A 23,175-nucleotide genomic window follows, 5' to 3' on the forward strand; every position below is an offset into this window, starting at 1 on the left:
CGACAATCCACGCAAAGTGCATTCGGTACAGACCGATTAATCAAAAACTCTCGTCTAGTGAGAGCGCGTTTTTGTCTGAACCACGGCAGATAACAGAAAAGCTTCTAGAGTTAACAGAAAAGCAAAAACTTAATTCCACCGAGACAATGACTTTCTCTTTCTCCAATCAATCTTAAAATCAGCCAAATAGCATAGCTTTGGAGAGATGCTTTTGCCATTTAGAAGGTACTGTATCATTATTCTTCACAAGATAAAATTACTTTCAAAGCTATTTCCATCTCTTTTTGCGAGTGTTTTTATCTGTCCCAGGTAAACTCGACTCTGTGTCTGCACACACGGTACGCCCACCATAGCAGAGGAAGTACTGATACTTACATAATGTCTCAGTCCCAGAGTTGTGGATGGCACCAGGGAAGGGACATGGGGCCACGGTATTAGTTGCTTCCCATAAACACAGCCCTTTCCTGGCTCACATGGGCATGATCTAATTCAGATGAAAGTATCTGAGCCGTCCAGGTGCCCGGTCCTCCCCCGACATGGTGGAGTGAGGAGTGGCTGGGGATGGCTGGCGGCCCCAGGGCAACACTGCGGCTCTGTGCTCTGTTTCCTGCTCTCCAATCCACCCAGCCCAACGCCAAAGAGGCCAGAGGCCTTCCGAAGCCATTGCCTATAACTCTGAGAGGGCGGAGGGAGCAAGGAAACGGCAGAATGTTCCCAATTACATTCCAACTCATCCTCCCGGATATGAGGCCTGGTTCTCTAGGAAGCTGTGCTAACGTCTGCAGAGGCTCCAACCAGCGTATTCACATAGATACTTAGACCATCTGCTTTTATTTCCTGTACGGCTACTTGTTGTAATGTTTGAAATTCCAAAGGAAACTACTCAGCCACTGAAAACAAACTTTGCTTCACACAGTCATAGTAAAATCTAAGCAAGAGTTTTGTCCTAAAAGTGTTTATTTCATTTCAACCACAAGAACAGCTTTGAAGACTGTCTCAGAGAAACTAGCAAGGTCACATGGAGCCATTCTGGGCTTTGATTCTGGCCGATGCCTTAGCCGACCGTCCGCATGTGGCAAGTCATGCCGGCTGTCTTCAGGAAAAGGTAAGAATAAATGGGAAACCGCTCTCGGGAAGACGGAACCCCGGGGGAGAACGTCCCTCCCAAACAGGCCGCCCGCACCAAGGAGCGTTGAGACGCGTCTTAGCAGAGTCTCTCTCCCCTCACCCACTGTACTCACCATCTCTGGGTCTCCCATCATGAAGAGCAGAAATAATTTCCTTTTTCATTATAAAAACAGGCGTGGTGGAAAGCAGGCCGCCAACGGGTTAGTCCAGCCGGGAAATGTTTTCCCCAAGTCACTCAGCCTTGTCGCCTGGATCATCGCAGCGAACGGCACTATCGCGGGCAGCCGGTAACCCAATCCGCAGGCGACTATCAGGTAGCCCTGGGTGGTTCAGCTGCAGGGAGCAGGCGGGGAAAATGTGGCCGCCCTTTAATTAGTAAGTGAGGTACGCAAGCCTCTTCAGAGACCCCACATCCGAGAGTCACCAGCAGGCATTCTGCTTCCAGTGAGAACAGCAGGGAGGCCCTGCCGGGCAGAGCAAGCCACGGGCAAGAGGGCAAGCAACTCCCGGGTGGGGGTTCTGCCCCTCTCTGCCACGGAGCCCCCCGTCCAGCCCTGCAGCTGCCCTGCAGACAAGACAGAGGACCTGACGGTGTTTGTCACAGCGACACTCCACAGGGACACGTCATGTCCATTCCCCAGGGGCATCTGCATCCCGGGGGGCTTCTGCACACAGCCCCCGCCCCAGGGTGTTTTATCAGCAGAGGGCGGGTCAGAGGCAGACGCTGGCATCCCATTCTGACGGAGTCCGAGGAGCGGGGCGAGGTTGGGTGGCCGTTTGCGCATGGCTCGGTCCGGCTAGGCTCTCTCTGGTCAGTGGGGGAGAACCAGCCAGGAAGGCCTGGTCTTTCCCTGTCGGGCCGGGAAGAGAACCTTTCCAGTTATGAAGAAAGGGTTAAGCTGGACAGGGCATTTCCTGCCTTACACAAACGAGATGTTTTTTCTTTAAGAGAAATGAGAAGAAACATTCAACATTTTAATATGTTATAAAGAAACACAATTGCTCGAAAAGGAGTTTATTATTTAGAAGAGAAAAACACGCGTGAGTAGAGGCTACGTGGCAGCCCCAGATCTGCTTCTTTCCCTCTGGGTAACAAGTCTGGTCTATTTCCAGACTTTCAAATTCAAGATAAATCATTTGATTATGCAATTATTTCATTTTTTGAATTCCTCAAAGAAAAAGGATAATAAACCTGGAGGACATTATGTGAAGTGAAATACGCCAGACAAAGACAAAGACTGCATGATCTCACTTATATTTGACGTTTTTTAAAAAGGTGAAAACATAGAGAATAAAATGATAGTCACCAGGGATGGGGCAGGGGCGGGGGGAGAGGAGAGGGGGAGATGTTGGCCAAGGGTACAAAGTTGCAGATACGTGGGACAAATAAGTCTAGAGATCTAAGATACCACGTGAGAGCTGTGGTTATAATTTTTCATTAAATACCAGAAATTTGCTGACAGCAGATTTTAGGTGCCATAATTACAAAAAAAAATGTAGCTATGTGAGATGACGGATATGTTAATTTGCTTAACTATAGCAACCACTTCATTATGTATATCAAAACATCACATTGTACACCTTAAATATTAATATATACAATAAAAAGATATTACAGAAAACATCATAGGCTCACATTTAGTGGTGACACACTGAAACTTTTTCCTCTGCGACGGAGAACAACACAAGAAGGTACACTATTACCACGTCCATTCCACATTTTATTTAGGGTCCAAACAAATGCGATAAAGCCAAAAAGAAAAGAAAAAGAGAAAGAAGAAGGAAGGAAAGAAGGAAGAGAAAGGAGAAGTTTGGAGGGGAGAGAGGAAAGAAGGAAGGAAAGAAACAGAAAGAAATTTAAAAAGTCGTAAGGACCAACAAGGAAAAAATAAAACTATCGTTATTCACAGACAAAATTATTTTTGTACATAGAATAAATATCTTTAAAATTCTAAGATGAATTATTAGAATTAATAATGTAAGAAAGACTTCTGGATGTAAGGTCAATGTAAAATAATATGAAATCCATAGTATTTAGCAACAACAAAGAGCATGAACATGAATATATACAAAGATATCATTTATAGTGACCTTAAAAATTATCAAATACCTAAGAATAATCAAACAACTACTTTAAGGTCTCTACACAGAAAATTATGTAACAAAATTGAAAGAAAATAAAGAAAACCTGGCAACTCTATGCCGAAAATTCAACAACTTAGACAAAATGGGCAAATTCCTTAAAAAACTATTCAATAAAGCAGGAACACAAAGAATACTTGTATATCTGTTAAATAAATTAATCCCATGATTTTAAACTTCTCAACAAAGAAAATTTTAGGCCCAAATGACTTTACTGATGAATCTTTTCAAACATTTAAGAAAGAAATTACACTAAGCTTACAAAAACTCAGAGAAGTGAAAAAAAAGAAATACTTCTCAACTCATTTTTGAGGCCAGAATAACACTGATATTTAGGGCAACCAAGAGTCCCGACTTGCCTGGGACTGAGGGGGTTACTGGAGTGGGGGCTTTCAATGCTAAAGCCTGAAAAGTCCCAAGAAAGTGAGAAAGAAGTTGGTTACCCCATGGACACCAAAACCTGACAAAGACATCACCAAAAAAAAATGGAAGATCATAGGCCAAGCTAATTCACCAATATTGGTGCAAAAATTCAAAACGAAGTATTGAACCCAGCAATATATCAAAAGGATAACACATTATGACCAAGGGGGCTTATCTCAGGAAAACAAGGTTGATTTAACATCCAAAGCCAATAATTAGTATAATTTACCTAATTCATTGTATAAAGAAGAAAAACAGTATGATCATCTCAATAGATGCAGAAAAAGCATTTGATGAAATTCAATATCCATTAATACATTTTTTAAAAGCCTCCAAAAACCAGGGGTAAAATGGAATGTCTTTAATCTGCTAAAGGATATTATGATGGTTAAATTCATGTGTCAACTTGATTGGACCACGGGGTGCCCAGACATTTGGTCAAACATTATTCTGGTGTTTCTGTGAGACTGTTTTTGTATGAGGTTAACATTCAAATCAGTAGACTGAGTAAAGCAGTTTGCTGTCCCTAGTGTGGGTGAGCCTCATCCAATCAGTCTCAGGCCTGAACAGAACAAAACGGCTGAGCAAGAGGGAATTCCTCCTGCCTGCCTGCCCTGTGCTGGAAGATCCGCATTTCCCTGCCTGTGAACTCTAACTGAGACGTCGGCTCTTCCTGAGTCGTGAGCCTGCTGGCCTTGGGGCTGGCACCCACCGTCAGCTCTCCTGGCTCCAGCTTGCCCACCTGCCAACTGCACATCTTGGGACTTGACAGCTTCCATAATCACATGAGCCAATTTCTTATAATAAATAAATAAATAAATAAATAGTAACCTTGTGTGTATGTGTGTGTCTGTGTGTATATCTATATATTTATCTATATGTGTGTGTGTGTGTGTGTGTGTGTGTGTGTGTGTCTCCTATTAGTTCTGTTTCTCTGGAAAATTTTGACTAATACAAATACCTAGCAAAAAAATCCACTTTTGTCTTTGCCGGAATAATATGGCAAGAAGAGGAAATAAAGTTTATAAAAATTAGGAGGGGAGAGGAAAACTGTCATTATTTAAAGATCACATAATTGTGTACATACAAAATCCAAAGAATCTACAGAATTTTAGAATTAATAAGTGAACTCAGTAAGATCATTGGATACAAGGTCAACTGAATAAAAATCAATTGTATTTCTACACACTGGCAACAAACAATTGGAAATGGAAATTGAGTAAAAATATCATTTATAATAACATCAGAAACATAAGTGAAGACACTGAAAACAAGAAAACATTACTAAGATAAACTAGAGAGACATACCATATTCACGGAATGGAAGATTTAATATTGTTAAAATGTCAATTCTCCCCAAACTGATCTACAGATTTAACATAACCCCAAATAAAATCTCAGCAGGCTTTTTTCTTTTTTTGTAGGAATTAATATACTATTTTGTTGTCCTTAGCATTCCTTCCATTTTCTTTTTTTAAAAATCAATTTTATTGAGGTTTAGTTTATATATTAAAAAATGCACTCATTTTAAGTATTCAGTTCAGTAATCTTGAAAAAATATATATATCCAGAGCCAGACTCAGTGGCTCACACCTGTAATCCTAGCACTTTGGGAGGCCAAGGCAGGAGGATTGCCTGAGGCCAGGAGACCAGCCTGAGCAAGAGCAAGACCCCATCTCTACAAAAAAAATAGAAAAATCAGCCAGGCACGGTGGCACATGCCTGCGGTCCCAGCTACTCAGGAGACTGAGGCAGGAGAATTGCTTGAGCCTAGGAGTTTGAGGCTGCAGTGAACTATGATGATATCACTGCACTCCACCCTGGGTGACAGAATGAGACTCTGTCTCAAAAAAAAAAGTATATGTGTGTATACACACACACACACACACACACGTGACCACGACCCAAGCAGGATAGAGACCATGTCCATAACCCCTAAAAGCTCCCTCACACCCTAGCTTCAGGCAACCACTGATCTGCTTTCTGTCACTATAGATTAGTTTTATCTTTTCTAGGATTTCATTTAAAAAATAATATCTATGTATGATTTTGTGTCTGGCTTCTTTCACTCAGCATAATGTCCTTTCATATTCCTCCATGCTGTTGCATGAACCAGCAGTGTGCTCTGTTACCCCTACCTCACACCATGCTCCTTTTTGTTGGTGAGTACTGCTCCACTGATCGAATGTACCATGATTTGCATGTACCATTTGCTAGCTGATGGACTTCTGGATTATTTCCAGTTTGAGACTATTATGACTAAAGCTGCCATAGAAAAGTCTTTGTATGGATGTACATTTTCATCTCTCTCTGGTAAAAAGCTAAAAGTGGAATTGGTCATATAGTGAATATATGTTTACCTTTATAAGAAACTATCAAAATGTTTTCCAAAGTGTTTGGACAATTCTACCTTCCAACCAACACCATGTGAGAGTTCCAATTATACCACAGCCTTGTCAAAATGTGGTATTGTCAGTCTTTTCAATTTTATTTTATTTTATTTTATTTTATTTTATTTTATTTGTTTCACAGTATTACAGGGGTATAAATGTTTTGGTTACACAAATTGCTTTTCTGCCACTGAGTCAGTGTTCTAAGTGTGCCCATCACCAAGATAGCTTGCATTGTACCCATCAGGTGTGAATTTAAGTTTTTTCAATTCTAGCCCTTCTCGCGAGTGTGTTGAGGAAGCACACTGTGGCTTTAATTTGCATTTCCCTGGTGACTAATGATGCTGAGCATCTTTTCCTGTCCATTTGTGTATCTTCTTTTGTCAGGTGTCCATTTAGATATTTTCCCCATTCTTAACCTAGATATTTGTCTTCTTATTATTGATTATAAGGATTTATAAAATACTCTAGGTATTCTAGAGACAGGTCCTTTGTCAGGTATAAGTGTGGTGATATTTTATTCTAGTCTGTGGCTTGCCCTTCTATTTTCTTTATTGTGTCTTTCAAAGAACAGAAGTTTTCAATTTTGAACAAGTCTATTTATAAATTTTTTTCTTTTATGACTCATGCATTTTATGTCCTAAGAAAGCTTTGCAAACTCCAACATAGCAAAGATTTTTCTCCTAGGTTTTTTAAGAAGTTTGGTAGTTTTAGCTTTTACATTTTGAGTTAATTTTTATGCATAATATGAGGTGAGTGCTGAGGCTCATTTTTTCTCCTATAGCAACTTAGAGTTTTCCCAGCACCATTTATTGAAAGCATCATCCTTTCCCCTGTTGAATTACATTGGCAATTTTGTTGAAAATCAATTGACAGTATATGTGGCTCTTTCTGTACTCTCCAATGGCACACTGGGGCAACCTGATTTTTCTTTTTAATTTCAAAATATTACAGAGGTAAAATGTTTTTGGTTACATGGATCACTTTTGTAATGCTTGAGTCAGGGCTAAAAGGGTGCCCATCACCCAGACAGTGCTCGTCGTGCTCATTAGGTAGGTTCTGCCCCTCCCCTCCTCCCCCCGACCCCCTCTGATTTTTAAATTTATATGAAAAAACAAAGGGCCTAGAAGGGCCAAGGCCATCTTGAGAAAGACAAATTACGAGGACTTAACACAGTAGTTACAACAGTGTGGAATGGGCACAAAAATGGACAAATCAAATAAGAGAACACAGTAGAGTCAGAAAAAGATTAATATACATAAAGTCACCTGACTTACAATAAATATTCCACTGCAACTCACTGGGCAAACGATGGCCTTTTCAATGGGAAAGTAAATGAAACTTTACCCCTGCCTCACACCACGCACAAAATTAATGCAAATGGATCACAGAGCTAAATATGAACAGTAAAAGTTAAAAAAAAAAAAAACTTCTAGAACAAAACACAGGATACTATCTTCATCATGTTGGATTAGCAACAATTTCTTGAACAGGATGCAGAAAACTCAAACCAGAGTTCCCACAAATTGATAAGAAAAAGCAAACAACCCAATGAAAAAAGAGCAGAAAATTTGAACAGGCACTCTCCCAGAGAAGATACTCAACTGGCCAATAAGCCTGTGAGATGGTGCTCAGTATCCTTGCCCTTCAGGGAAATGCAAATCAAAACCACAGTGAAAGACCACTACACACCGACCAGAAGGGCTAAAATTAAAGGGACTGATAATATTAAGTGTGGACAAGGATGTAGAGCACCCAGAATTCCCATCCACTGCTGGCTAGGGGGCAGGTTGGTACATCTGCTTTGCAAAACTGCTTGGCAGTCTCTAAGCACGCACCTGCCCTGTGACCCAACAGGCCCACCCCTAGGTGCATACCTAGCAGAAACGCACACATACGGCACTAAAAGACACATACAACCATGTCCTCAGCGGCATAATTCATAACAGCAAAACAGTCAAAAACCTCCCAAGTGTACATCAACAGAGAAACAGACGAATCAATTATTGTGTATTTGTCTAATAGAATACTACACAGCAATGGCAGTGAACTAGCAGCAGCTAGCAACCACGTGGATAAATTTTACAAACAATTCGGGGCAAAAGAAACCAGACATGATAGAGCACGTGCTATGTGGTTCTATTTATATGAGGCTCAAAAACAGGCACGGTTAATGTGCCAGTGAGGGCAGCAGGGAGGCAGGAGACAACTAGAGGAGGCTGGGTGCAGGGCAGAGGTGCTTCTGAGGTTCTGAGAATGTTCTAGAGCAGGCCTTCTCCACCTTGGCACTACTGAAATCTGGGGCCGGCTGGCTGTTTGTGGTGGACGCTGCCCGTGGACTGTGGCATCCTGGCCTCTGTCCACTAGATGCCAGCAGCATGATGCCCCTCCACAGCTGTGAGAACCACAGACGTCTCCAGACATTGTCAAATGTCCTCTTGGGTGGAGGAGGCTGCAGATCACTGTTTTACTGCTGGCCCTGGGGCACTGGGGGGTGTGCTCACTGTATGGAAATTTTTTGAGCTGTACACTTACAATTCGTCAACTTTGCTGTACGCATATTAAACTTTAAAAGTTTTTAAAATCTAAAAGTAAGTCAACAAATAGCTGAAAGAACCAGAAACTTTTCAAACAAGCAGGGACAATAGATACAGCGTAGCTCACATCTCCTTCGCAGACAAGGGGACTAACATTCAGGGTCACTAGAGTAGGGAGCAAGGGGACCCAGCAGAGAATCCCCAACGTCTACTCCCATTTCCTCCCCCCACGCTCTCAGGCACTCCCGCTCCTAAATGCCACCCAGGTCTGTGTAGACGCTGGTCCCACGGAGGGGCTCGCGTGGGCCTTGGGGACCCAACCCCGTCGTGGAGACAGGGTTGGTGGGCAACGCACTCCACACCCTGCACAGAGAATTCTGAAAACCGGTATCTCATGCAAACAGGATATCAGCTTTTGTCAGAAACATCAAACAAGGGTTGAGGTTTCTCCTCGCAGCCTCAGCCCTGCCGCTCTCCCCGGCTTTATCTCCCGCCTGCGGCGTGCAGGGGAGCCTCTCGCACCTCGGCAGGAAGAGATGGCAGCGGGGGAGACGCAGCTCTACGCCAAGGTCTCCAACAGGCTCCGGGGCCGCAGCACCCCCTCGCTCCTGGAGCCCCTCCTGGCCGTGGGCTTCCCGGCGCACACCGCGTGAGTAGGCCCGGCCCTGCCGACCCCCGCCCTGCCGACCCCCGCACCCCGCAGGCCCAGGTGCCCACGGCCTCCTGCTGGAGCCGTGCTCCCCGCGGGCGAGACCAGGCTAAGAAGGCCTCCTCGGCTTTCGTAAGTGGGACGGTCTTGACCTCTGAAAGACGAGCTCTGCTGGCTGGGGGGGGGCTTGAAACTTGTGGAAACTAGAAGCCATGTGCTCCTAGAGCCGCCCCTCGACCCCGGGGCCTGGTTGTAACCTCTTTGTGTGCAGCTCAGGGACTCTGAAGGTGATATTTCACGCGTTTCAAACTCTAACGGGAAAGACCCCACAGCCCACTGGGTCTCTAACGCTGAGACCTGCTGGGAAAGCTGTCAGCAGGACTGTGTCCCTGAGCTGAACAGGGACAGCCATGTGTCCGTCCTTGAGCAGAACCTCTCGGATGTCCCAGAGTGGAGCAAGTGGCTAAGAAGCTACAGAAACCGTCAGCCCGTCCTGCCCATCCGAGGAGTCGCCCCTCTCAGAGAGGGCAGACCCCGTGTAGACACGGGTTTCTCAGACGGGGTCCTTTTCAGATGCTCATTCGCATGGAAAAGTATATCAGAAACACACTTTTGGTACCCTCGGATTTGGGAGGAAGCTGACCTTTCCTTCGACGCCGTAACAAATCCTTGACCAAACGGGGTGGAATCACGTCGCAGCCGGACCCCTTCCTCTCCTCCCCTGTCAGGGCTTTGTCTTCACCGCTATGTTCACGGTGACCCAGCCGTCTGCTAGACTGGCAGCTGAGTGACATGTGTGCAGGGCGGCCGCCAGGGTCACTCATGCCTGGACCCCTCCTGTCTTACTCACCTCCCGGGTGCAGACTGGACACCAGGCCCGGCGAGGGCAGTTGGCATCGGGGGTCCTGGTGCCACTAAAGGAGCCCACACCGAGTTCCCTACTGAAGCCGCAGCGTGGGCTTATACCCCAAATTCCTTCCAGTTCAAACATTAAACACGCATTGGGGGTAGAGAAATGTATTTAAATTTCTCACTTACACTGGAGCTCCCCCAAGTAAGGCTCCATGCCGAGGCCACCCGGTTAAAACCTCTCCAGGGAGCCACAACCCGACCCCACTGGTGTTCACCAAAACAGCAGCGTCGGCAGCCTGTTGTCGGTTTCCTCGTGGACCTCGGCCGTTTCCAGCCCGAGTTCCGGATAAAGTACCTTCGCTGTGCCCTGCGCTGTTCTGTGCAGTCCGGTTGAGCTAAATTCAGTCTAACATATACACGCCCAGGCTGCCATGATGAGACACCACTGGGGGTTCAGGGACCTCGAGGTCCAGCAGGGGAGACACGGGGGCCAAGTGAGCTATGAGAGCCACCATAAGCGCTCGTGTGGGGGGACACAGGAGGGGGCGGCAGACCCGGACCGCCTAAGGATGGGTGTTTCCCGGAGGAGGAGACACGTCTGAGCAGGGGCTGGAAGGATCAGTGGCATTTCACTGAGGGATGTCGGGGCAGGAAGCTTGTGTCCCAGGCAGGGACGTAACTGCTCACGGCCACCTCCAGGATCCATAGGTGGGTCTGTGTCACTCTAGTTTAGGGTGGGGGTGGGATGGGAGACGGATTGCAGGGGTGGGCGGAGGTCAGGTCCTGAGCGCTGGGACCCTGCAGGGGTGGGCAGCCAGGGAGGGGACGAGCTCCCACCCAGGAAGCCCAGCAACCAGGCCCCCGTCGGGCAGGCCCTGCAGGCCTGGTGGGTGCAAGGCGGCATCTGCCGCTCAGTCCCTTTTCCAGCGACGGCAGGGCGGGACTCTGAGTGCCTGTCTGTTCCCTGCAGGCTGAAGGCGTTGGCAGCCACGGGCAGGAAGTCAGCGGAGGATGCCGCGGACTGGTGAGTGCGGCCTGGAGCTGTTTGGCGGAGCTGCCTGTGCCAAGACCCCCTCTCTCCAGGGCGGACACTGGGGAGTGCCCAGCACCCCCCTGGGTAGGACGGGGGCGCCGTGAAAGTGAAACAAAATAACCTCTGCACCTACCGAGCCCTTGCTCAAAATGGAAAAAGAGGAAGCACTTGCAACAAAGCTTTTTTCACTTAAAAATCTCATTTAACCCAAATCTGACTGTCAAAGAAGAAAAAAACGTGTGTGATTTCATTGACTGACTAGGGAGGAGCCATTTGCTGATATGAAGTAGAGGCTGCCGTGCTGATGGGAAGAGAGTCCCCGGTGTCGTGACTCTCCCCTCGGGCACAGGCGGCTGGGTCGGGGTGAGAGTCCACCCTGGTTCTCAGCCCACCTCGCACCAGCGGTGTGACTGTGCCAGCCGCCGGCTGCCTCGGGCCACAGTTTTCTGGTCTGGGGATCGAGGCGAGGACCCCTGTTCTCCAAAACCCCGTCTGGCCTGGATGTGCCATGATGCCAGCCTTCCGTCCCTGGGTAGGAAGTCCTCTGCTCTGGGGTAGGCATGGTGAGGATCAGACAGACCCCAGGCCCATAGGCTGGCACGCCCTCCCCACAGCAGGACGGCAGGGCGGCACCTGCCGGTAATGGGGTTCTCCACTGTTCCCAGTGGGAACCCCCTTCCTCCTCCAGAAACTCTAGGCCCGGGCAAATATGCAACCCCTTCACAGGACAAGGGAAGCTCCCAAAACACTCGGGGCTAGCCTAACTCTAAAGGCAGTTGCCATCTTCTTTTTTTAATAGACGTAGAATTTTGCTCTGACACCCAGGCTGGAGGGCAGTGGCATGAACATAGCTCACTGCAGCCTCCAACTCCTGACCACCACACCCAGCCAATTTTTTAAATTTTTTGTAGAGACAGGGATCTCACTATGCTGCCCAGGCTGGTCTTGAACTCCTGGGCTCAAGCGATCCTCCCACCTCAGCCTCCCAAAGTGCTGGGATTACAGGCGTGAGCCACCGCATCCAGCCCAGTTGCCAATTTTGAATTAAAAACCAGGCCCACTGCCATGAGGACGTGGTCAGTTGTGACTCAGCCAGTGAGACTGGGAGACCCGCCAAGAAACAGGGAGACAACCAGGTCCCCAAGGCCCAATTGAGAGTGGCAGACATGTCACTAGTAATCGGGGAAGTGCAAATTAAGGTACCACTAAATCAAAAAACCCTCCAGTATTGTTGGAGGAATGGAGAGGTGGTCTCATACTCACTGTAGGGAAGGGCAGGCTGTGGCGTCCGTCTGACCTTGACAAGGGCATGGCCGACCACCCTGCAGTTCCTCGTCTAAGCACATTCCCCGGAGAAACACAAAGCGTCTAAACAGACATGCAGAAAGGGGGACGGGGGCCAAGATGTGAAGGGACTTCGCTGCCTCGATTGTATTTCGTTTACTGAGGAGGACCCTTCACACCCTGCTTCCCAGGCCACTGCACGCTGCTCTCTAAACTTGGGATTCTATCACAAGCACGTCCCTGAGTCATTGGAAACTTTTCAAAACCATAATTTCTACTGAATACATACATGATAGGTTTATTATCATTTATCTAGGTTTTTCTTTTTCCCTGCTATAAATAACCCTACGGTAAATATTTCATATGAAAGTGTTGACCATACAGTGTTTTTGCTCTTTCCTTGGGACAAATTTCTGGAAGTAGAATTTTGACAGGATTGGGGTATGTTAAGGCTCTTGATCCATATCTGCAAATTGCTTCATATTCATAGAAAGGTTGTACAGAGTCATCCTCGAGTTACTGCTGCGCCTTTGACACCACTGAGCCTAACGTTTATCCCTAAAAATATCTTTGTTAATTTGACAGATGAGAAAAACGGTGTCTCATGGTTGTTTCCATTTCTGTTTTTATTATTAGTGAGAACGGACTCCTATGCTGGGTCATGCAGCATTTTTCCTTGAATTTAAAATAACTTACTGGCCAGACACAGTGGCTCATGCCTATAATCCCAGCTAATTGGGAGGCTGAGGCAGGAGGATCGCTTGAGCCCAGGAGTTTGAGGTTGCTGTGAGCTGGGCTGATGCCACGGCACGCTAGCCCGGGCAACAGAGTGAGACTCTGTCTCAAAAAATAATAATAATAACAATGTACTGAATCGAAAGAAAATATGGTGACCACCTAAACTTTGTCTAGCTTTTTGTAGTCTTGATTTTCATATTTAATTTGAAATTTGAGGTAAAATAAACACATGAGTTTTTCCCACAAAATTGTTCAACATCAAGGAGAGGCTTGGACCACAAAATCATTTGAAGCGTAGGTTCTGAGTCTTCCTGCAAACTTTCTTTCATTTTCTCCGTCTTTGGCCTTGGAATCAGGCTAACGTGGGTCTGGGAGCAGGGGGGGCACTGAGCAGGTCTGCGGGCACGCACGGCCCCGCTGCTGGGCGAGTCTCGGCCGTGGACGGCTGGGGGATCCACTTATGTGCTGCACACACGGTACGTGCTCAGCACGCCCCACGACTCTGCACTGCTGTCACTGCGGTTGTCTGTCATCGACGGGGAAATAGCTCTGTCGTGACACCCGGTGAAGGTGGCCCATTCTCTGTTGCAGGCTGCGTTGCCATCGCAATGACCCTTCCCTGGACGACCCCATCCCCCAAGAGTACGCCCTTTTCCTCTGCCCCACGGGGGCCCTGCTGGAGAAACTTCAGGAGTTCTGGAGAGAGAGCAAGCGTCAGTGTGCAAAGAACAGAGCTCATGAGGTCTTCCCCCACGTGACGCTCTGCGACTTCTTCACGGTGAGTCGGCCCAGCGTGCCTCTAATGCTCAGGATCACGGCGGCTGAAGTCATTTCTCTGTGACAGTGAGACAATGACAGGACAAAGCTGATTTATTTGAATGGGATGCCAGAACTCTAGGGTCAGCTGACCCCTTCACGTGGGCTGTCCTTTACTTTCCTCCTCCTCATCTCAGCTGGTCAACTCCTACTCAGCCTTCAGGACCCAACTCGTTTATCCCATCCCCTGTTTAAGTTTTCCGCAGCTCCCAAGGTAGAAGGGTTGTTGCCCGTGTTTTGTGCACATCTCTAGTGGCACGTTCATGTCATGTGGGTGACGTGTCTGGTGCAGCTCTGCACCTCCTACCGGAGTGAGTCCTAGAGGGATGGTGGTGCTACACTTCTCTTTGCACCCAGAGACCAGCACAGTGCCGAAAACAGAGTAACCTGGATGCATGGTGAGTCCACTGAGACGTGGGTGGCTAGTCACAGATGCAGAACTTTTCCCTGTCTCGGGGACGAGCCCTCCAACTTAGAGAACCGTCAAATGGGCAGCTTCACAGGGGTCTGGGAAGGTGAGAAGGACGTCGGGGCAGTTCCAGAGACAAGGAGGGGGCATGAGAATGAGGGAGGAGCAGAGGGCCACATCCTCCATGGCTGCCAACAGGGGACCCTGGAGGGGCACACCCAGTTCTGCGGCCTTGGCCCGGCCCAAACTCTGCTGTCAGGGAATGGGTTCGCTCCACCCATTTCAGGGTCTCTGCCAGGCCCCCGGCACCTCCACCCCTGAGCCAGGCTCCTCAGAGCGGGCGGAGGGGGAAAGCAAACCTCTGCAGGGAAGATTTCCAGGGGACATCCCGGGAGCAGCAGCACCTCCCAAAGCCAACCCTCCCCCGACTGCCGAGACCCGGGGGAATTCCCACACACAGGACTAAACCCGGGAAAGCCCTGGGCAAACCGGGCGGGTTGTCACTCTATGTTGACATCGATGGCACTTGTGACAATCAGACTCCTTTCTGGCTTGCCCTTGGGAGCTGCAGAGGGGAAGAAAAGGCAGCCAAAGCCAGCGGTGAAATAAGCGCAGACACCAGACACGCTCAGGCCCAGTGGTGAGAGCAGAACCGGCCTGCCAGCTCCTTTCCCCAACCACTGAGGGCACGCACCCCCCACTTACGTACACATGCTTACACACACACGCACACGTACATACACATGCATGCTTACACTCGCGTACATACACACATGCTCACATACACACACATGTGCTTACATGCACACACATGTGCTTGCACACATGCACACACATGCTTACATGTACACACATGTGTTTACACACGTACATACACACATGCTTAATACACACGTGCATACACACTTGCATACATATGCACATGCTTGCATACATGCATGTGCACACACACACACACTCCTATACATACACACACTTATGGACATAAACACACCTACACTTACATGCCTACATGCACACACTTACATACATAAACATTTACGTACATACACTTACATACATATTCCCACACTTACATACATAAATGTGTACACACTTACACGCACACTCTTGCATACATGCACACACATACAGGAACATGATCACATACACACATGTGCACACTTACATGCATGCATTTACATATATACATGCACACACGCTTACATACACACCCTTATGTGCATGGACACACTTACATGCACACATACATACATGCACATATGGTTACATACATATACACAGAGAGACACAGAGGTGGACATACATACACACATTTACATGCATACACACAGAAACACACAGACATGCTCTTACATACATACACAGAGAGACACACAGACACACACAGACATACACAGACACGCATGGACAAATACACACAGATACACATATATAGACACATACAGACACACAGACACATATATGCGCACACAGACACGGGCACACACATACACACAGAGACACATACACACAGATACACAACAAACACATACACACCGACACACACACAGACACACACAGATACATGCACACACAGGCCATACATACCACAGAGACACACAGAGACACAGGAACATACAGATGCACATACGTATGTGCACACACACATACATGCACACACAGATACATGCAGATGCACACAGACACACACCCCTTCTGTTGTGTTTCCCCCACAGCTCCCTAGCCGATATCTGCCAACCCACCAAGGGGTGACAGTGGTTACAGCCATGTTTATAACATGACTGTGCTTGAGACCCGGAAATTCAATGTGGGCCGATTCATGAACGCTGAGTCCCTCGCTCGGTGGGACGTGCCGGGGGCCTTCCGTGCACGGTGCACTTTCCCGGGCACAGCCAGGGCAGCAGGGAGAGAACCAGCCGGAGGGACGCAGCCAGCGCCTGGTCCCTGGGGGAGAAGGGACTCACACCGGCGACTGTGATGTGGTTTACACTGCGGCCTACAAAAAGCCTGTGGAAATTCCGAGTTGAGCCGCAGCCAGAAGTGGAAGGGATCGGCCCGGCTCCTGTGGGGGGACATTGTGTCTGGGTTTTCACTGTGGTCCGAGGTGGCCGGTGGCACCGGGGAAGGTCTTCAAGGCCAGGAAATGGCCGGGCCAGGGCGGCGTGCAGTTCAGGCTGAGCAGTGACACTGTCTCTCTGGTGACAGGCAGTGCCTGCCACATCGGGTGGGTGGCACGGGGGGGTCCAGAAGGAGGGGTCAGGCCCTGCAGGGAGCAGACCCCAGGGCGGAATTCCACATGGGGAGCGTCACTGGGAAGATCCCTTGAAGGACAGAAGAGGAGGGAGGAACCGGCGGGGGAGGGGAGGAGGGTGGGGAGAGCCCCACTCCTGGGCTGCCCTGGCACAAGACGTCCAGGCAGAGCCGTGACCAGCTCCTGTCCCCGCGTGCTTAGCCTCGGCCCAGCGCGTGGGTTCTGAGCTGTGGCCCCTGCAGCAGCCTCGGAGACTGCAGGAAACCTCCAGAAGCCAGATCACATGATCCTGGGCAAAGCCATGGCCCGCAGGACGGAGAAGGACGGGCTCAGGGCAGACGCAGGGTCACACCAACAGGACACGGAGGGAGGGACACAGCCAGGGTGACCGGGGTATTTCCTACTGGGCACTTAGAGGAGATTCCATTCCAGAAAGAATGTCACTTGACATATTGAACTATAAACAAACCCCTAACCTCAGACACACATTGTGACAAATTGTCATAACGTTGGGGACAGAAGAGTCTCACCTTGATTGCTGTACGGTTTTTATTAACTAAACTCTAACCAGAGATCAGAGACGAGGACACACGCTCTCTGCCCCTCCCCCAGTGTGAAGACCAGAAGGTGGAGTGCCTGTACGAGGCCCTGAAGAGAGCTGGGGACAGGGTCCTGGGCGCCTTCCCACCGGCCGTGCCGCTGGTGCTCCACTCCTCCGTCAGCTACCTCGGCTTCTTCCTCAGCGGCAGCCCCGCCGACGTCATCCGGGAATTTGCGGTGACCTTTGCCACAGAAGCCTCTGTCTTAGCAGGTAGGCAGCCCCGGCCAGGCAGGCCCAACACGGGACCTGGTGAGCAGCGCGTGGGCCCCCGTGTCCCAGGCTGCGTGCGCCCCGCTTGGATGCCAGGGGGCTGGGGTCCAGCAGCGACACTCGGACAGGCAGCTGGGCGTCCTCCTGGGTACAGGGGCTGCAGCTGCCCCAGCCCACACGTCTCTGCTCCCCACTTCTCGATTTGCAGCCAGGCACGTCGACCTTAACCTGAGGCTGAACAATGTAACCAGGCCTCCTCGCTGAGCCACTGCGTCCTTCAAAAACGTAGGCGCGTAGAAAGGCGTGGGCCCCACCGCGGTCTTCTCTGTAGGCGGGAGTAGCCTTGTGTGTGTGGATGTGGTTTTACGAAATGATCAGCAATGTGCTGGCGGCCTGGGAAACTGTGCCAGAGGGTGCCCCGAGCACCAGGCAGGAGTGGGCACAGCCAGTGACGATGGGCACCCCGGGTCATCCCCACCCGGGGGAAACGCAGCCCACGCGATTACTCCACTTTTCCCAGCGTGAGCTCAGTCTCCTCTCCCTGGCCTCTCAGGGCAAAGATTTTCTAGACTCGCTTTGAGAATCAGCAAAATTTCCCTTTTCTCCAAACACCAACCCTGGTGTGGGGACGTTTTCCTGCCTCCCCCATCCGTGCCCGGACCTGACTCCAGTCGTTTCAGTCCGTTTCCGCTCTCTTGCTCTGGCTGCCGTTTTCGTGGAAACGCCCCCAGAGTTCCCGGCACACAGAAGTGCTCAGTGTGGCCGTGATTTGCTGCCTCTGAACCGCAGGGGCCGTGGGGCCCTGGGGGGAGCCCCTGCCTCTCCCCGAGGTGCGTCTGCCATCCTCAGACAGGTGGGAAGTGCGGGTCCTGGCCCAGAAATAGATCCGTGAATCTGGCGTGGGATTTGCGGGTTTGGCTGCTGGCCCGGGCCTCTGGGAATAAGATCTCTGGATAACTGTAACGTCACCGGGTCTCTGTGGACCGGTTGCCTTTATCAAATGACAGCGCTTTAGTGTCCTTTCCTCTGAAAGGCTCCTATTGTCCTGACGGGAGTGTCACATCACTGGCCTCAGGGTGTGTCACTTACTCTTCCTGCCACCCCCAGGTGGGTCTCACTCTAAACATGGGGAGACTGAGGCTGCCTAGGGTGAAGTGCCTGCCCAGGGTCACTGTGCCGGGCTGAGTAGTGTCCCTAAAATTGCACATCCACTGGGAACCTCAGAGGGTGACCGCATTTGGAAATAGGGTCTTTGCAGATGTGATTCCTTCAAATGAGGTCACACTGGATTAGGGCGGACTCTAGATGCAATGGCGGGTGAGACACAGACACAGAGGAGAAGGCCACATGCAGGCAGAGGTAGAGATTGGAGTGACACCGCCAGGAGCCACGGGACGTCTGTGTCACCACAAGCTGCAGGAGGCAGGAAAGGACGTCCCCTGGAGCAGGAAAGAGCAGAGCCAACACCTTGATCCTGGACTTCTGGCCCCCAGAACCTGGAAAGGGTACATTTCTGCTGTTTTAAGCCACCCAGTGTGTGAGGGTTTGTCACGGCAGCCCCAGGACACCCACGCAGTCCTCTACCCCATGTGGTGACCCCGGCCCCTGGACCGGCTCCGCCTTGCTCCACACAGCCCGGGTTTCACGCTGGGAGCCCCACTTCCTGGGGGCCAGCTCTGACCTCACGTCCACGTCCCACCCTGAGCAGGCTCCGCTCCGCCCTCCCGCGGCCATGCCCCCGGCCGGACCCTGGTGGGGCGGCTGGGGGGGCCTCCCTCGTGCGGAGTGGCCAGTCTCGGCTCCGCAGACTCTCAGGGCGAGCGCTCAGGTGCCCTGTCCCCGCTGGCCCTGCCCAGCGACACCCCCAGGGCCCGGGCCACGGAGAGGAGGGAAGACAAGGGCCCATTCAGAGGGTGTGACTCACTCGGGTGCCACTCAGATGACAGCCACAGCGGGTCTTTCCCGGGCCACGCTCGCTCACATGGCAAGGCCGTCCTCCCTCACCGCCGAAAATGTCAGAAAAGGAATTTCCCCGCCACCCACACACGCCTGCTCGCGGGTGCTCAGCCCAGCAGCGCCGGGACCGCAGAGCTCCGCGGTGGCTGCTGAGGCCCCGCCCCTGCCGCAGGAGACGTGGCGGGGGGCTGTACGCAAGCCCCCGGGAAGAGCTTGAATCCCCCCCGGCACGTCCTAGGGGAGAACAGATCCTGCTCGTCTGTGAGGCCTCGGGTGGAGAGGCGGCAGGTGACCGCTGGGCCGAGAGACGCAGTCTCAACAGGAAGCCGCATGTCAGGGGACTGAGTCCCCACCGCAGCCCCGGCAGGCAGCTGTCGCTGTCCTTAAGCAAAGCTGTCGAAACAGAAGCCGGGTCAGGCCAAGGTGTGTGGCCAAGGTTACCCTGCTACGGGCACAGTGGGGTACAAAGCCAGGTCTGTCTGTCCCTGTCATGACACCGACCACTCCCCAGAGGATCCGAAATCAGATCCTGGCTGCTTTGGTGACACTGGCCGCTCCGCTCCTGACCCGAGATTCCTGCAAGAGAGGGCGGGGACTGTGGGGGCAGAGGTCACCCCAAAACACCTGGAGCTCAGCCACTCAAGGGGCTTCCTGCTTGACCAGAACAAGACAAGCGTTAGAGACACTGTGTTTTATAGAGTTTCGTTGCTTCCTGAGTGAGACTGTACAGTTGAACCAAAAGCCACTGACCTGGTGCTCGGGCCTGAGTGCAGGCAGCCGAGTAACGCACACACGCCAGGGAGTGTAGATGTGTTTACTCTGCACGCTTTAACCGTGTGTTTGGGCAACCAGCCTGCAAGCTGGCAGTCCCAAAGACCCTGCACCCACATCTCCACACCCTTCTCCTTCCTGCCTCCAGGAGAAGCCTGCAGGTGTCCAGCCACCTCCTTTACAGCGTGGATTCTGAGGTGCCGCAGTGCGGGGGCGGGGCGGGTAGGGGCACGGCAGGCGTCCCTGCTGCCCATCCCGGGTGTGGCGCCATTTAGGTAAAGGTGTCCCCACGCCCCTGTGTTTCCCTGCCCTCACAGACTGCGCCGTGAAGCCTTGCACCAAGCAGCTGCACCTGACCCTGGCCCACAAGTTCTACCCCCACCACCAGCGGACGCTGGAGCAGCTGGCCAGAGCCATCCACCCCGGCCTCGGCTGCCCGTGGACCGCAGCGCTCTACTCCCGGGACATGCGCTTCGTGCACTACCAGGTGAGACTCAGCCAGGGAGGCTGACCGGGTGTGGCTGGACGGGACCCTCTCCGTGTAAAGGAACTGCCACCCACCTGACAGCACGTACCCCCGGGAGGCCTCCAACAGACGTGTTTCAATAGAAATGAGAACTTCTCTTCCTTCTCTAAAACCGTTTCCTTTCTTGTACAATTTGGAACTGGCATTCTTTTATAGGAGTTGCAGATGCACAGAAATTTTACAACAAAATGGAAGCATTTCTGATACAAGAAAGGACTATTGTAAAGATATATGAATACATGTTTTGCTTATTAATTTGTTTTAAACGACGACTTGGGTGAAGCCTTATTTGAGGCCCTCCTTCTCCATGAGGCGCTGGGCGTGGAGGGAAAGCGCTCACTGCCCCTTTCGGGGAGCGACGTGAGCGTGTCCGCCACGCCCTGCGTCCTGAGGAAGCTGTGAATGACCCCACGCCAGGGAGGGTGGCTGCGGTGTCTGGGTATGCTCTGAGATCTTCTGTGTACAAAATAAGGACGTGGATGGATGACAGACAGATAAGTAGATGCAAGTTTCATTTCTAAATCCTTCCGAAGAGTCCTGTGCTGTATTTTGTTACCCACCATGCTCTGTCACCAGCTAAGGCTGGGTCGCCGTCTTGGGGACACAGCACACGTCGAAGGAGGCAGCGTGTAACAGGATCCCGTTGCTGCCGTTTCCCGACGCAAATCCTCGCCGTGACGCCCCCACCTCTTTTCCAGACCCTTAGGGCCGTGTTCCAGTACAAGCCCCAGAACGTGGACGAGCTGACGCTGAGCCCGGGCGACTACATCTTTGTGGACCCCACTCAGCAGGAGGAAGCCAGCGAGGGATGGGTGATTGGGGTCTCCCAGAGGACGGGCCGCCGGGGCTTCCTGCCCGAGAACTACACGGACCGAGCCAGCGAGGCCGACACCTGGGTGAAGCACAGGTGAGCCCCGCCCCCGCCGCAGCCCCTCGCCGCTCCCTCCTTCACGTGGTCCCCGTGTCCCTGTGCCCCCAGACCCCTTCCTCACCGGGAAAACTGCACTCTCTATGGTGGCAAAATTACCCCTGCAGGTGTGTAGTGAGTATCCTGCTTGATTCGTGGTTTTTTGCCGATAATATTCAGAAAACATGAATTACTCTGTATTACTTTTCTGAGATAGCAATCCCAAAATTATCGCAAAATGCTACTCCCTTATTGTGAACTTGTTACATTATACTCAGAGGTCCTAAGCGTGGGTTCATTTATTCTTCTGCTTAGTGTATAAACTGTAAAGTCCTAAGGTGCACTATTAGTTTTCTATTGCCGTGTAACAAATTAACACAAAAGAACAGATGAAACAACAAATACACTTATTATCTCATTGTTTTCCTGGGTCAGGAGTCAGAGCATGGTTTAACGGGGTCCTCTGCTCGGGGTCTCCTGAGGCTGTAACCAGGTGTTGGCCACGGCTGGGGTCTCAGCAGAGGCTCGGGGTCCTCTCTGAAGCTTACGTGGTTGTTGGCGGAATTTACCTCCTTGAAGCCGTGGCACTCCCAGGGGCGTGTGTGTTTATGCCCAGCTGGGCAGTCCTGTGATTTTAGCATCTTTAGCATCATCTGGTGAGGCAAAGGGTGTTCAAAATCATCAGGTACTGCTTCCCTTTTGTTTAATGGTTCTTCCCTCAACTTATCTCTCTCCTCTGCCATTTTACTGTAAGTAACAAGAAAAAAAAAAAAACAGGTGACACACTTTTTTTAATTTTTAATTTTTAATTATTATGGATACATAATATTTGTTTATCTTTACAGGGTACATGTGATGCTTTGATACAGGCACACACGCAAATTAATCAAATCAGAGTAACTGGGGTTTCCATCAGCTTAGGCCTTTATCATCTCTTTGTGTTAAGAACATTCCAATTCCACTCTTTTAGTTATTTTAAAGTGTACCTGAACTTATTGTTGATTATATTCACTTCTTTGTGCTACCAAATATTATGCATTCTATCTAACTATCTAACTATGTTTTTGCAACCATTAACCATCCCCACTTTACCCACTCCTCCCTGCTACCCTTCCCAGACTCTGGTAACTCTACTCTCTGTCTCCTTGAGATCAATGGGTTTTAATATTCAGCTCCCACATATGAGTGAGAACATGCTAGATTTGTCTTTCTGTGCTTGGCTTACTTCACCTAACATAATGTTCTCCAGTTCCATCCACGTCCTTGCAAATGGCAGGATTTCATTCTTTTCTGTGGCTCTAGAATATTCCATTGTGTATATATATGTACCACAATTTCTCTATCCATTCATTCATTGTTGGACACTTAGGTTGATTCCAAATCTTGGCTACTGTGAATAGTGCTGCAATAAACATGGGAGTGCAGAGATCTTTTCAGTATACTGATTTCCCCTCCTTTGGGTATATACCTCGAAGTGGGATTGGTGGGTATGTGTTAGTTCTATTTTTAGTTTTTTGAGAAACCTCCATACTGTTTGTTCTCCACGGTG

At 50.2% G+C, this 23,175-nt stretch overlaps 1 protein-coding gene across 3 annotated transcripts in view; it reads left to right on the top strand.

Annotated features, from left to right (window-relative positions):
• The first annotated feature begins 9,033 nt into the window (after positions 1–9,033).
• The window catches only part of UBASH3A (ubiquitin associated and SH3 domain containing A), a 39,905-nt gene continuing 25,763 nt past the window's right edge, over positions 9,034–23,175 (top strand). For 2 of the 3 annotated variants that reach the window (XM_045540723.1, XM_045540721.1), the window contains exons 1-6: positions 9,119–9,269; positions 11,092–11,145; positions 13,768–13,954; positions 17,268–17,466; positions 20,511–20,680; positions 21,418–21,626. In XM_045540723.1, coding sequence (XP_045396679.1) covers positions 9,157–9,269; positions 11,092–11,145; positions 13,768–13,954; positions 17,268–17,466; positions 20,511–20,680; positions 21,418–21,626 — 932 coding nt within the window. In that variant the 5' untranslated portion in view covers positions 9,119–9,156. Of the gene's footprint in view, positions 9,270–11,091; positions 11,146–13,767; positions 13,955–17,267; positions 17,467–20,510; positions 20,681–21,417; positions 21,627–23,175 lie in introns of all 3 variants that reach the window. The other variant, XM_045540720.1, reaches the window with a different exon arrangement.

Source organism: Lemur catta, chromosome 1 (genome assembly GCF_020740605.2).
Source record: "Lemur catta isolate mLemCat1 chromosome 1, mLemCat1.pri, whole genome shotgun sequence".
NCBI classification, from domain to species: domain Eukaryota; kingdom Metazoa; phylum Chordata; class Mammalia; order Primates; family Lemuridae; genus Lemur; species Lemur catta.